The sequence below is a fragment of the Lithobates pipiens genome, unplaced genomic scaffold, assembly GCF_037356315.1.
Source record: "Lithobates pipiens isolate NorthernLeopardFrog02 unplaced genomic scaffold, aLitPip1_a1.2 Scaffold_16, whole genome shotgun sequence".
Classification (NCBI taxonomy): domain Eukaryota; kingdom Metazoa; phylum Chordata; class Amphibia; order Anura; family Ranidae; genus Lithobates; species Lithobates pipiens.
The window spans coordinates 435,071,783-435,086,088 of NW_027507748.1; the positions used below are offsets into that span (position 1 = coordinate 435,071,783).

The 14,306-nt window shown below is 48.9% G+C and overlaps 1 protein-coding gene across 5 annotated transcripts in view; it reads right to left on the reverse strand.

Moving 5' to 3' along the window:
- Nucleotides 1-14,306, reverse strand: part of NCK2 (NCK adaptor protein 2) — a 107,514-nt gene that overhangs the window by 26,135 nt on the left and 67,073 nt on the right. For all 5 annotated transcript variants that reach the window (XR_013274583.1, XR_013274582.1, XM_077482638.1 and 2 more), the window contains one exon: nucleotides 13,298-13,539. Coding sequence is in view for 3 of the 5 variants with exons in the window: in XM_077482638.1 (XP_077338764.1) it covers nucleotides 13,298-13,523 (226 nt within the window). In the remaining 2 variants the exon portion in view is untranslated. The remainder of the gene's footprint in view (nucleotides 1-13,297; nucleotides 13,540-14,306) is intronic.

Consider the following 14,306-nt stretch of genomic DNA (forward strand, 5'->3'; position numbering starts at 1 on the left):
GAAGTGGCATGTAAGGGTCATTAGTTTGTCCTGACAAGCAGTCAGTCGTGAATGAGAGCGAGTTGCCCTCATTCTCTGGTTGCAGCATATCCTTTACTTTCTCAACTACCTTTTGGTGAATCTTTCCCAGCATTTTGAGTCAGTAATACTTTTCACTCTTCAGTGGGTACCTTGGCTCAGCTATGGACAGCAACTGCTGAAATCCAGAGTCAGACACCAATGTAAATGGCTGGTTATCCATAACCATCTCTGATTGCTTTGTACAGCTGTTAAGATCTTCCATCTGAATTTAGCCACTTAGCTTTTTTCTGAAACATAGCTTTTATCGTTGTTTGGTGGGATTGTTGTATTTCTCTGCGATTCCTTATATAAAATTCAACATGATGAACTCTAAGATGGGCCCAACGATTTGATGTATTTTTGGTTTTTGCAGTTGATCCCATGCTCACATTGTTTGTGTATGTGTTGCACACTGCTGCTTTTCCTGGAGATGGTTGAGACAAGAAAAAGCCCCAAACCACACTTTTACTTTTTCTCTCTGCATCCATCAGAATGGAAATTTGAAAGAGTAATGTTAAAAATAACTGCCACCCTGCTGTGGGTGGATGGATAGGTGGCGCCTGGCTGGCACCTTGCTGTGGGTGGCGCCTGGCTGGCACCTTGCTGTGGGTGGGTGGCGCCTGGCTGGCCTTAGTGGCCTGGCACCGTGCTATGGGTGGGTGGCTGCTGTCTGGCTGCAGTGGCCTGGCTCCTTACTGTGGGTGGGTGGCTGGCTGGCCAGTGTGAGTGTCCAAGCGAGAGAAGCCTGTCAGACTCAGAGCGTTAGGCCCAGTGCGCGGAGTCATAATGACGTTGTGTGCGTGTGCCCCAGCGCCCTGGGTCTACAGGCTTCTGGGCCCCAAAAAGATGGGCGCGGCCCACGGCGACCAATATCAGTCTAGTTTGTGATTGATACCAATTTTTCGGAAAATGCTGATATCGACCTCCGATAATCGGTCAATCCCTAGTGAACTGCATAAACCCAAGGACATCCAGGTTTGTAATTAACACTCCTCTCCTACTGATCTAGGAAGGAATGGGGAAGGGATTGAAGGAACAAGCTTACCAGCCCTTTTTACGTCCTGCACATTCTTCCCTACAATAGAGCCTCTTGAAAACTTATTCGATCCCAAACTCAAAACATGTAATATGTTGCCACTTCCAAGTCCCTTGATTAGGTGCCTACATTAGTTTTCTTGTTTCAGTACTTTTCCTTTCATTTATTTTCACATGGTAATCCTGTAACACACTTCCTTTCCCTATTTGGCTATGCTAACTCTTCAATGTATCTTGAGAGAGCTATGGTTGCCACCCAGGCTGAACTACAAACACATCTGCCTTAACAAATCAGAGGCTAAGGGCATAGGGATATCGAAGCCCCAGCTTAAGCTACTTAAAGACGGCTTCAACCTGAAATGGACTGACTCAGCCCTGAAGTACCTAAGCACTTACATACCCACCTCAATACCCCAATTGTTTAAGCTCAACTCCCCCCCCCCCCGCGCTAAAAGCAGTTCAAAAACTACTTGACGAATAGGGAGACGGCCTCCATTCATGGCTCAGCCGCTGCAACATCCTTAAGATGTCAATACTCCCCAAATTCCTCCATCTCCTCCAATCCCTGCCTATTCATATACCCAGGGACTACTTTAAACAAGTCCATTCCACATTTACCCTGTTTCTTTGGGCAGAGAAACACCCACGCCTAAATAGGAAATTAATTTTCCTATCTAAAGTACACGGAGGCCTGTCAATGCCAGAAGTCTGCATATACTACCACGCAGCACACCTTAGACCAGTGATGGCGAACCTTGGCACCCCAGATGTTTTGGAACTACATTTCCCATGATGCTGAACTACACTTCGGAGTGAATGAGCATCATGGGAAATGTAAATTAAAAACATCTGGGGTGCCAAGGTTCGCCATCACTGCCTTAGACTGTTGGATTGGTGTTGACATACATAAAGCCATCAAATTGTGGACGCAACTGGAACAGGACCAAAGTGACATTCCCCTCCATAGAATCCCCTGGTTTCACAATACTCTTCCACCCAAGATCAAACGCCACCCCCTGATAGGCAACACAGCTAATATATGCTCGCAACGAATGGCAAAATCATGCCTCACAACCTGCAACTCCCCCTTACGGTCCATCATAGGCCATCCTCGGTTTGAACCGGGCTTACACGATAAGAAGTGCCATGATCTTCAAGTAGCAGGACTTTACCAGGCGTCCCACTTCAGCCCCTTGGGTAGGTGGAGGACATACACGGAACTGTCAGACCCCAACAGCCCATACAAATTAGAGCCTTACAACTCAGCCACTTTCTCAGCAGTCTAACCCCCCCCCCCCCCAATAACTCACAACAACTCCTCACAACCCTGGAGGAGCTTTGCACACACATACGTACGCCTGACGTAGGCTATTCTGAACAAACCACCGAAGGACTACCAACCCCAATCCCTCACCAAATGGGAAAGAGACCTTGACTGCCATTTCAATGACAATAAAAAACAACACAATCAAATTTACTCACCAATCCTCCCTATGCGCCAAAACCCAGGAAATAAACTATAAGATCCTTACCACATTGGTACAGGACACCTGCCCTATTACACAAACTTTTCCCAACAACCTCAGACCGATGCTGGCGATGTCAGACAGAGGAGGGCACCCTCCTACACATATTCTGATCATGCCCCCCCCCCCCCGACTACAGAACTTCTGGGAAGAAGTCCGACGTATAACCCAAACATTCACAGACCGGACGGTGCCTGACAAACTGGCCTACTGTCTCCTACACGCACAGAAATACCGCCACAAGTTTACAAAAAATCTGTTATCAGACATCTTAGACGCAGCCAAGGCCTTCATCCCACTAAACTAGAAGTCCGCACACCCACCGACTGTTGCCCAATGGCTACAAAAAGTAGATGAGATTAGCCGGATGGAGGAGGACTTGATCTTCACTAAACAACACAGACAGGAAACATATTCCCAGACATGGCAGCTATGGAATACATTTAGATGCTCTTACAAAGGACAAAGCCTCAGAGGGACTGACTAACAGCCTGTCCAATCGACTCATCCGATCCCGCTCCTACCTTGGCTACTGACTTCAAATGCACCCGAGAGGGGCGACACTGCCCAGATGGGATAAACACACGATTACATGCTCAAATACACATCACCTACCAATCCCGCCCCCCCCCCCCCATTACCTCCTACATCCACACCCCACACTCTTCCCTTACCTTTCTGCTCTCATGGGCTTTGCCCTGTCTTTTCAACCCCTACAGGGCCTTTCCTCTCTCTGTTTTCTTACTATACATAAAAAATAATAGGGAAATACTAGAAGGTAGACTGAATCCACAGGACTAGTAAAACTCAACACTTCCATTTCCCGGACACATCAAATCACATCTACCAGACGAAACTGGTAAGGTTCCAATTAGAATGTATACCCACATATTATCCCACACACCAAAACCTTTTTAACATTCCGAGTGGGCGGGAATCTCACCTGTATAGAAGTGTCTTTGAATGCAACACTGTTTAAGCATTATTTCTGTTATTGAGGTCCTTGTGGACCGGTTTGTCTTGAATAAAAAAATAAAAAAAGCACACACATCTGCCTTTGTTCATTTCCATTATATAAGAGTACTAGTTTACAGAACAAAGGTAAGCAAAGGTAATAGTTTTTTTCTTTTACTTAATCTCACAAAAAGTGGCAAAGACACCACATTTCTGTAAAGAATAGTTATTTTCTGTACTAGCAGAAAAATAGGATTTTTGTACTCACTGTAAAATCCTTTTCTCTGTAATTAACCAACCGACACAGCTCCTCTCTAACAAAATGGGTTGTTAGCCCTATCACTGCATATTACTAGGCAAAGTTGTAAAACAACACTTCAGAACTTTAGTTCCGCCCAAGTGGGCGGTTCCTTAGGCTACAATCCCCCACACTCTGTCCTAGCAGCCTCAGTACGTAAAAAAGCAGTATAACGTAAAGAGAAAAAACGAGGGTGCTGTGTCGGTCGGTGAATTACAGAGAAAAAGATTTTACGGTGAGTACACAGCTCCTCTCCAGCAAAATGGAACGTCCCCAAGCAGTGCCAAATGAGGGGTGGGAAAAACGGTATAAAAACTTCACCCACCATGGCAGGTGGGAACTAGTAAAACTAAACCCACAAAAAAAAAAAAAATAAATAAAATAAAATAAAAAAGTGCGTGGAAGGTGGTGGGGCGTGTCCGGATGTGAGCGGCGAAGGACGTCTCTGTGGAGAGCTCCAGACATCCTAGGCCCCATCCTTTGACATCCTTGCCATACAATGCCCAAAAACTGAATCCTTCATACCCACTTGCTTCCCTCTATTGCCTGCTGCTGCTGCCAGGTCCATTGTGCGGATTCTGGCCCGCGTTCGGCTGGGAGCCTGCACGCTGGTGACCGCCGCCATCTTCCCGACCGTCTTCCTGCCCATCGACCCTCTCCTGGACCAGCGGTGTGGTAAGGGGCCCTCCCTTGTCCTCTAGCCGGCTCCCCTGCATCTCCGGTGGGGTCTGGTGGCCCGCGGGACCCCCGGTGACGTCCGTCGAGGCCGCGGCCGGGTGCGGCCTAGTGCAGCCTCCAGCCCACCGCACTTTCCTACGCCGCCGGGCGGCCGCCGCGGCCGGCACCGGCCGAACGGACGCCGTTGGTGACATCCCCGGCTGCCCTACTAGCCCTCCATCCTCCTGCTGCGCCCTGTGTGCTGTTGGGCCTGAACTTGGACTCTGCTCCCAGTACGGCGGCCATCTTGGTGCACCCAGCTGCGGCCTTGCCATCTACTACAAGCCTTCTGCACAGCCTGGGTCTATTCTCAGCCTCCCTCAGTGATATAACCCTTCTACTGGCCGATTGTTTCCTGCAGCCGTGCCGTGGCTCCCCTGCATGGTACTCTGTGGTGCTTGGCGGCCATCTTGCTACACCCAGGGACTCTCCTGACCCCTCTGTACCTGCTCCGGACCCCATCTACAGACGTCCTGGCCTGCCAGCAGCGTAGGGCATCAGCTTCCACTCCCAGGCATACTGTGGCCTTCCTTCCTGACTCCGGTGCCACGTGCTGAACCTCTCCTGCTCCACCCGGCAGTACTGAGTGCGCTCTTGGTCCCCCTGACTCCTCCTTCGGTGGCTCCCTGTCACCTGAACTGCCCCCTCGACTGGAACTGCCGTCCGCAACCTCTACACCTGAGGCCCTGCCACCTTACGGACTCTCTTGACCACTGTCTGCACCGCCAGCATTGCACATAGCGACCATTTTACTAGGCAATAACGCCACCTGCTGGCCCCCCCCGTCTCCGCAGTCCCCGTCTCTTGCTTTATTCCGGCCGGGGAGCCATCTGATGCCTTCAAAGAAGCCTCCGAAACCTGTGCAACTGCCCAGGGCACAGGCTGCAGCCCCACCCCCCCGCGGGGACCCTGCCTTGCTCCAGAAGCTGCAGGCCTTGTTGGTCGACATGGATGACAGTTCCCCAGCTGACATTCCCACGCCCTCCTCACCCCAGCCTCCCACAGGTGACACCAGCATGATCTTAGCAGCGATTGAAAGCAGCAGAACATCTCTATTGGTACGGATCGATCACCTGGCAGAGGAGTGCAACCTTATCCGGAATGACCTGGATAAAATACGGGGGCGTCTCTCAGAATCTGAACACCGGATCTCGGAGGTGGAGGATCGAACGGGACAGCACGCTGACCAACTCACGGACATACGCAACACACTTAAAGCCTTAGTGGCGAAGTCAGACGACGCCGAAAACCAAATGAGACGTAACAATGTTCGGGTACTGGGCCTTCCTGAGGGCTCAGAGGGAGACCACCCGGCGGACTTTGCAGAAGCCTTCTTCAAGGATTTACTGGGATTGACTGATGTCCCTCCTACGTATGTGGCAGAACGTGCACATCGCGTTCCGATGGGTCGCCCTGTCTCGGGTGCGCCCCCGCGTGCCTTCTTGGTGCGTTTCCTCAACTACCGTGATAGAGATCGTATACTCGCTGAGGCCAGGAAGCACCCGAATCTGCAATATGGTAATGCACGCATCATGCTGTTCCCCGATTTCTCCCCGGACCTACAGAGAAAACGGCAGACTTTCACTGATGTTAGGCGCAGACTCCGAGACCGCAATATTAAATATGGCATGCTCTATCCTAGTCGCCTGCGAATCCAGCATGAAGGCACTGTCAAATTTTTTGACACGCCGGCTGAGGCGGATGCCTGGCTTACCGGGCTGCGCTAAGGTGGCGTGCACTATTCCATTATGGGGGCCCGGGGGTTGACTGGGGCTCACTGGGGGATAGCAATGTAAATGACGGGAAAACTCTGAACTCTTATGTCATTTTAGGCCCAAGTACCGGCCCTTCATCCTTACCTGTCTACGATATCCTATTTTGAGCGAGCTATCCACGAGGAACTCTACAAGATAAGTTGTTGCTCTCCCCCCCTTCTGGCTTGTCTCGGTGAAGTTTTGAAGTTGTGCCAGGGATATACCTCTCCACCCCGGCTGGAATACACCGTGGCAGCTATATTTTCCCCCTGTTTTGGGGGGATTTTTGTTTTCTTTTTTTTGTTTTTTTTTGTTTTCTCCCCCTTGTGGCACTTGGGTGGCACGAAGTGTTGTTGCTGACCTGCAGAGGACTGCCCCCTGGAGGATTTCTACACGTTCTCACGCACGGCATTGGACTGCTACCGTGCACAGTTTAAGGGGTTCAATTGTTTTTGTTATTTTTTTGGGTATAGGCCCAATCTGATCGCTCCCCAGTTCCCAGGGATGCCATCAGCTATGGGCAGGGTTGACCCCTCGCGGTCACCAAGGGTATGTTTGCTTTTTGTTAATGTGTTTACTTTTTTGTTTGTATGGTTATTGTCTGGTCACGATTCTTCCTACAATAGGCTCTCTGGGTCTAGGCGGCTCTTGGTACATGATGTTGACGCTCAGGTGTGTCTCCTTGACATAATAGTGGCACCTTCTGATGGCCACACGTGACATGTCCTCTTTTAACATCCTGTCTTGGAATGTCCGGGGGCTCAATTCTAAATTTAAAAGGGCAGTTCTCTTTAAATATCTGAAATTGCACTCCCCCCATATGGTGCTGCTTCAGGAGACGCACCTTATGGGCAGCAAACTATTGGCACTGAGGAAGCCATGGATCCAGAGAGCCTTTCATGCCTCCTACTCTACCTATGCCAGGGGGGTCTCGGTGCTGATTAGCAAATCCCTTCCATGTGCGGTGGAGCAGATTCACACCGATCCTCAGGGTAAATACGTGATTGTGGTTTTCACAGTTTGGGGAACGAGATATATTGTGGTAAATGTATACTTGCCTCCTCCCTTTTCAGCATCCACCTTATACACTATCCTGGATAAGGTTACCCCGTACTGCCCCGCTAGGCTGCTACTTATGGGTGACTTTAATGCCATTCTAGCCCCAGACTTAGACAGACCGGTCCCCCCCAAACACTGCTCCCCTGACCTATCCATTTGGGCACAAGCCATGGGAGTGACGGAGGCCTGGAGGTGGAAACACCCCTCGACTAGGGCCTACTCATGCTTTTCCACCACCTATAAAATGTCCTCACGCATCGACTTAGCTTTTGCCAATCCAGCCATGCTTTCGGACGTGCTAGACGCCACGTACCTGCCCAGCGGGCTGTCGGACCACTGCCCCCTCCTCCTTAATGTCCGTTCCCCCACTTCCCGAACCTCGGCCCTTTGGCGCCTGGGAACCCACTGGCTCTCCCATGCCGATTTGGTCAACACTATCCCGCCCCACCTTACGGAATACTGGCAAATTAATGCAGGGTCCTCCTCCCCAGAGGTCACTTGGGACGCATTCAAGGCCTTCAGTAGAGGTCATTATATCTCCTCCATAGCTGGGATCCGTAGAGAACAAGCCACCACCACGACTGAATTACAGAGCAAGGTAGATACCCAGGCTGAGGCCTATGCAGCTGACCCCACTGACTCTAGTTTCGAGGCCCTTAATGCGACGAAACGAGAACTACACCTCCACCTCACAGAACTTGCCAGACTGGATCTTTACCGCAACAAGCAAAGGTTTTTTGAACAGGGGGACCGGAACGGTCGTCTCCTGGCAATGTTAGCTCAACACGACCTGCCCCTGACGGTGATACCTAGTGTGGTGTCCCCTTCAGGTGACTCGGTCTCCTCTCTTCCAGACATATTGGACGCATTTAGGCAATACTATAGTTCCCTTTATACCTCCGTACTGCCTTCGGATCTCAGGCCACAGGACCTGGCACCTTGGCTGGACCCCCTGGCACTCGGCTGGCTCTCGGACGCCGAGAGAGAAAATTTGGTAAGGCCCATTACCCCGGAGGAGGTACGGAGGGCCATTTGCTCCTTTCCCGCAGGGAAATCCCCGGGTCCAGATGGCCTCCCTATGGAGTTCTACAAAACCCACGGGGACCTACTTGCCCCCCAGCTGGCCCAGCTCTATACTCACTGTCTGGCGGAGGGCACCCTTCCCACCTCCATGAGCCATGCCCACATTATACTAATCCACAAGGCCCCTAAGGACCCCACATTATGTGCCTCATATAGGCCTATCGCCCTCCTAAATGCGGACTTCAAAATTCTTACCAAATTGCTCACTACGAGACTACAGCCCCTACTGCCGTCTGTGATAGAGACAGACCAGACTGGTTTTAAGGCTAATAGAGCCACTGACATCAACTTACGACGCCTGTTTACTAACATCCACGCTCAGCACCTTACTGAGGGTTCCAGGGTGGTGGCCTCCCTAGACATAGAGAAGGCCTTCGACACTGTAGAGTGGCCTTTTCTGTGGGAGGTCCTCCGCAAAATGGGGTTCCCCTTGGTATTTATTAAGTGGCTTCAGGCGCTCTATAGGCACCCCACGTCGGCCATTAAGTTGGGGGGGGAGTCTTTCGCGGTCCTTCCCTTTGTCCAGGGGCACGAGACAGGGCTGCCCTCTTTCTCCGGCCCTATTCGCCATTGCAATGGAGCCACTGGCGGAGGCCTTACGTACCTCCCTGCATGTCAGGGGCCTGCGTGTTGGCTGGCTGGAGGAGAGGGTCGCCCTGTATGCGGACGACCTCCTTCTCTTCCTTAACGATGCAGACTCCTCACTCAGAGGGGCATTACAAATTCTTGACTCATTCTCCACGATCACGGGCCTTAAGGTTAACTGGTCGAAGTCGCTTCTGTTCCCCATAGACCCAGCAGCTCGCGACACTGCCCCCCCTGATTTACCCTTACAGTGGGTGGAGACCTTCAGGTACCTTGGGGTTGTGGTCTCGAGGCAGGCTTCGGACTTCGTACATCTAAATCTATCCCCAGTGGTTCATGAGACACGGCTGCGTCTGAAGGCATGGGAGTCACTACCCCTATCATTGCTAGGGCGGATAAACCTGATAAAAATGAAAATCCTACCGAAATGTATCTACCTACTCCGCCAATCTCCACATTGGATTCCCAAATCCTTTTTCTCCCGTCTGCATAGTCTGTTTGCCTCCTTCATCTGGGGGGGCCAGTCCCCCAGATATGGATGGTCAACAATTACGCGTCCGTCCTCCCAGGGAGGACTGGCATGCCCTGACCTGTACAAATATTTCCTAGCCACCCAGCTGGTTACAGCAGCTTGGTGGCTCACTCCTGATAAGACAAACCCTGCCACCTTGGTTGAAGCGGCGGTGTTGGGGTCGCTGGAGGCGTTGAAATTTTTACTCTATCGTGGCCCGAAGGCCCCGTACCCACTGACCCCCTCCATGCGCACCACGTTACGTGCATGGAGGGTAGGACTTAAAATTGAAAAATACCCTACCAATGCACTTTCCCCAGCTGCCCCCTTGTGGCGAAACCCCACCCTGGAGCAGTTTTACAAGCTGCCTGAACCCCATGCTTGGACTAAATTCAATATTAGAACAGTGGACCAGGTGATTTCTGACCAATCGCTGGCTCCACTCCCCAAGTTGATTTCTGATTTCAACGTCTCGCAGAGTTATTTTTTTAGGTATCTACAACTCTCCCATGCCTTCAGGTGCCAGTTCTCCGGCTCTCCCCCCCAGGTTGTCCAATCCGCACTGGAGGGCCTCCTCAAGTCCAGCTGTGACACTAAGCCCACCTCAACACTTTACTCCCATTTGATAATGACCTCCCTCCCTACTTTGGGAAAACTTAGAGATAAGTGGGTGCGAGACATTCCCACCTTTGATAACGATGATTGGGATGACATGTGGGACTTCCCCTTCAGATCCCTGGTCTCCCTGAGAGATCGGCTGATACAGTTTAAGATGGCCCACCGAGCATATTTCATCCCATACAGACTGCACAAAATGAACCCCGCCTCCCCCCCGGGATGTTGGCATTGTGGGACATTACCAGGGGACTTCATTCATATTTTTTGGACCTGCCCAGCCATTGTTGACTATTGGAAGGAGATACTAGGGGTCATTACACAGGTCACCTCCATATCGCTCCCACTCTCTATAGAAACCTGCATACTGGGCCTGCTAGATCATCTAATTCCCACTGTGGCGCGGCGCACCCTAGCTGGGCTACTTCTCTTCTATGCCCGCAAGGCCATTGCGCTCAGCTGGCGTAAGCCCACTCCTCCCCCTCTCTCCCTGTGGAAAAAATTGGTGAACGAAAGCCTGCCTCTCTACAAGGACTGCTATGTTAATAGAGGTTGCCCGCAAAAATATAACAAGGTCTGGTCCAGCTGGCTGGCGGATGCCTCCACGGCCTCAGACCCACAGCCTACTTAACGCATTTTCGTTTGTTAATAAATAGGATTATGCACTAGTGGAAATGTTGTATATCTGAGTAGCGTGGTTTAGTCCTGAGTCGTCCTACTGCACATGGAGACGGCCCTCTGTGGCCGGTGAGATGCCTTGAATTCTCCGACATGTTTTGTATGTAACGCACTGTCTTATATTGCAACTCTTTACACGTCACGCCTGTAACATTAATCGTGACCAATGTCTATGTTTTTGTTCTTGTTTTTGTCTGTTTTGTTTTGCTTTTGGTTGCTTGTTCACTGTCTAAATTCCAATAAACAGATTTGCAAAAAAAAAAAAAAAAGTGCGTGGAAAACCACCACAAAACAACAGGGTAACCTCAACAGGACTGATCCCCAGACCACAGCCAACTGCGAAAGTAATGCAACAGTGTATTAACATAACAGTACTGCCTATTTCGAAAAAACAGGAAAAATTATCGGTTGCACATTCAATTGCAACTACACGGCTGCTTGCAAAACTTTGCAGCCAAAACAGGCATCCGCCGATGCACTGACGTTTACCATGTAAAACTTGGTAAACGTATGGACAGGCGACCAGGTAGAAAGGACAGTTGCAGATGCAACACCACCTTATCCCTGTGGATAACTATATTGGCGGCATTGTCCTGCAAGTTGCCCTGTTCCAAAACCCTCCTGGCCGATGTGATGGTCACTAGGAAGACCACTTTCTGGGAAAGAGTCAACAAGGGAATCTCCCTGATATTTTCAAATGGCGGTTTTTGAAGCGCCGACAACACCAGGTTCAAATCCCATGGAGGCAACGGTGGACGCAGCAGAGGGACTACGTGTCATACCCCCTGAACAAAAGGTACTCATTAAGGAGTGCGATGCCAGGGGTCATTAAAAAAAAAAAAAAAAAAAAAAAAAAAAAAAAAGACAGCCAAGGCTGAGATTTGCCCTTTGATGGTACTTAATGCCAATCTCTGGTCAACTCCTTGCTGGAGAAACAGCAGGATCCTGGATATGGAAAAGGAGCGCGGATGCCATCCTCACAAACACCTCCTGGGATTAAGCACTCAGGACCCAGGCACCCCAGTACAGCCAGAACCCAGGTGAGGGCCCAGGGGCACACATACACCGCTCAGCATCCATGCACAGAGGGGAGCTGGGGATAGGGGAGAGAAGAGGGGGTGAAGGGGCCCCCCCGAATTGACCTCCCAGGGTTTGCTCATCTGCTCAACCCTGCAGAGAGCCATACTTACCAGTCCTGAAGAGCTGGGAGACATTCCATTGTAGCCAACTCCTGATCAGTACAGGGAAGGATACTGGCCTCAGCATACTGTGACGCAGACATCAGTAGCCCGTTCATATGTACGCCCCGAAGCATAAAAGCTCACCGACCCCCTCTGGAGCTCAGGTATGTTGTGGCCTGCCGAGCCGTAGCTGCGACCTGCACACTCTCGATGGCCGGACTGGGGAGACTACAAGGATTAGTGAACCAGCCTGTCACCCAGCCGGCTGTTGATAGAAGATCACAGAATCATTTATCTTGCGCAAAAAGCCAAGCTTCTGCATCAAAAAAAACACAGGCCTATGGGCCCGCAGGGTTCCTAGGTCTATCTCCTTCACTAGGCAAAATAAAACTGAGGGTGGGTGATTGCAGCCTAAGGGACCATCCACCTGGGTGGAACTAAAGTTCTGAAGGGTTGTATTACAACTTTGCCTAGTAATCTCCAGTGATAGGGCTAACAACCCATTTTGTTAGAGAGAGGAGCTGTGGCGGTCGGTGAATATAAGAGAAATTATCTTAGCTTGAAAAAGGAAAACTAAAGCAGTCACCATATCCCAGAACTGATATGGTGCAAAATATTACATTTTTGTTCTTGGGTTTAATTAACTGTTGAACATTGTGATCAGTGTTGTTCAGACTAAATGATGATACATGATATAATTGTAGGTAGACCAGGAAGGGAGTTGTAATCTATATAGAGTAGTTAGAGGACCATGTGCATGTAATCATGTTTAATAAAATGCCACCACTACAAAAAATCCACATTTTACAACCAACTGATTGCACCTGTAATAAAATTGCTCTTGCCATCTTGTAATTCCTCTGAAAAAATCAAGTTGAAAATTGAAGACATTTAAAAGACTGGGCAATTAAGATAGGTAACCTAGGTGCTCAAAATACTATGTAGATAAAGAAAATGATTATTGTTAAAAATTTTAAACATTCATGTTGCACGAGTCCAAATTCTATTGGAAAGGAATCCTCTAATGAAATAAATGAGAAATGACCGAACCAAGTGTGAGGAGACCTAAAAAAACAAAAAAAAAAAACAAAAGGATACAATAACTTCCTTAAAACAAACAATAAATAAATAATGCTGGCTATTACTTAACATCAAAGATAAAGACAAAATATTTATTAGCTTGATATACACAAAATTATGGTTAAGGAACCAAGTGATCAACTTAAAAAAAAAATGCTTACCTAGAGTGTCCTTCAAGTTCTTAACCAATGAACCCTTTTTTAAACTATTTTTCCGCTCAACATAATTAGATGGGACATAGCCTGTCTTATTGGATGTGTTTCGCACCCTCCACCATGTTTTAGAGTCATCCAATAGCCATAGGCGTTCATTTTTCTTGATATCAAGTTCTTGGTCCTGTTGTGCCATATAATCCCATTTGGCAATAACAATGACCTCTTCTGTCATTTTTCATGGAGTCAAACTGTCAACAAAGCAGATCAACTAGTCAGTGTTTTTAAGATAGCTTCTGTAAGGAAACCAAAGACATGCAGCATTTTACCACAGTGCATTGAGAGGCACAGCAGAACACAATTATTTCTTTTTTATTTTCACTTTTTATTTAAACTGTGCAATACCCTGAAATGCCCATCACATCGCCCACTTTCTTGCACACACACTAAAGGGGTGCCATTTGATGTGCAGGCAGCATACACATACCCAAAAAGGTTGAAGCTGATTAGGCCCCTTATTTTCTCTCCTACTCACATACTTCAATAGATTATTGGTCTTATGCAGCATGAACTGTCCAGTCAGCCTCTAGTCTAAGCAGGCAGGGAATCAAAGGAAGCCAATTTGCAGCTATTATTGTATAATATTAATGTTTATATTTCGGGTTTGATAAATTACACAATTTTTTTTTTCAAATACCTTTTTACCCCCCTCTTATTTCCATCCGAACTGTACAAGCCTCCTGGTGCATGAACATAATATATCTCAGGAGTCTGCAGCCATTTGATAATGAACACCCCCCCCCTTTGGACGCCACCCCTAAAACTATATCCTACTCTGGGAGTCCTGGGGTTTGTAGCAACCAATGAAGATTAAGGCCTCACACACTTAAGCTCAAAATGCTGCTTTTACAGACTTTTGAGCTTTATTTTTATTGTTTTATATTTCTAAACGCACCCTCTATGTTAAGTTTAGAGGAAGAAATAAAGAACACGCTCCATATCCTGAAATTTGCTTTAG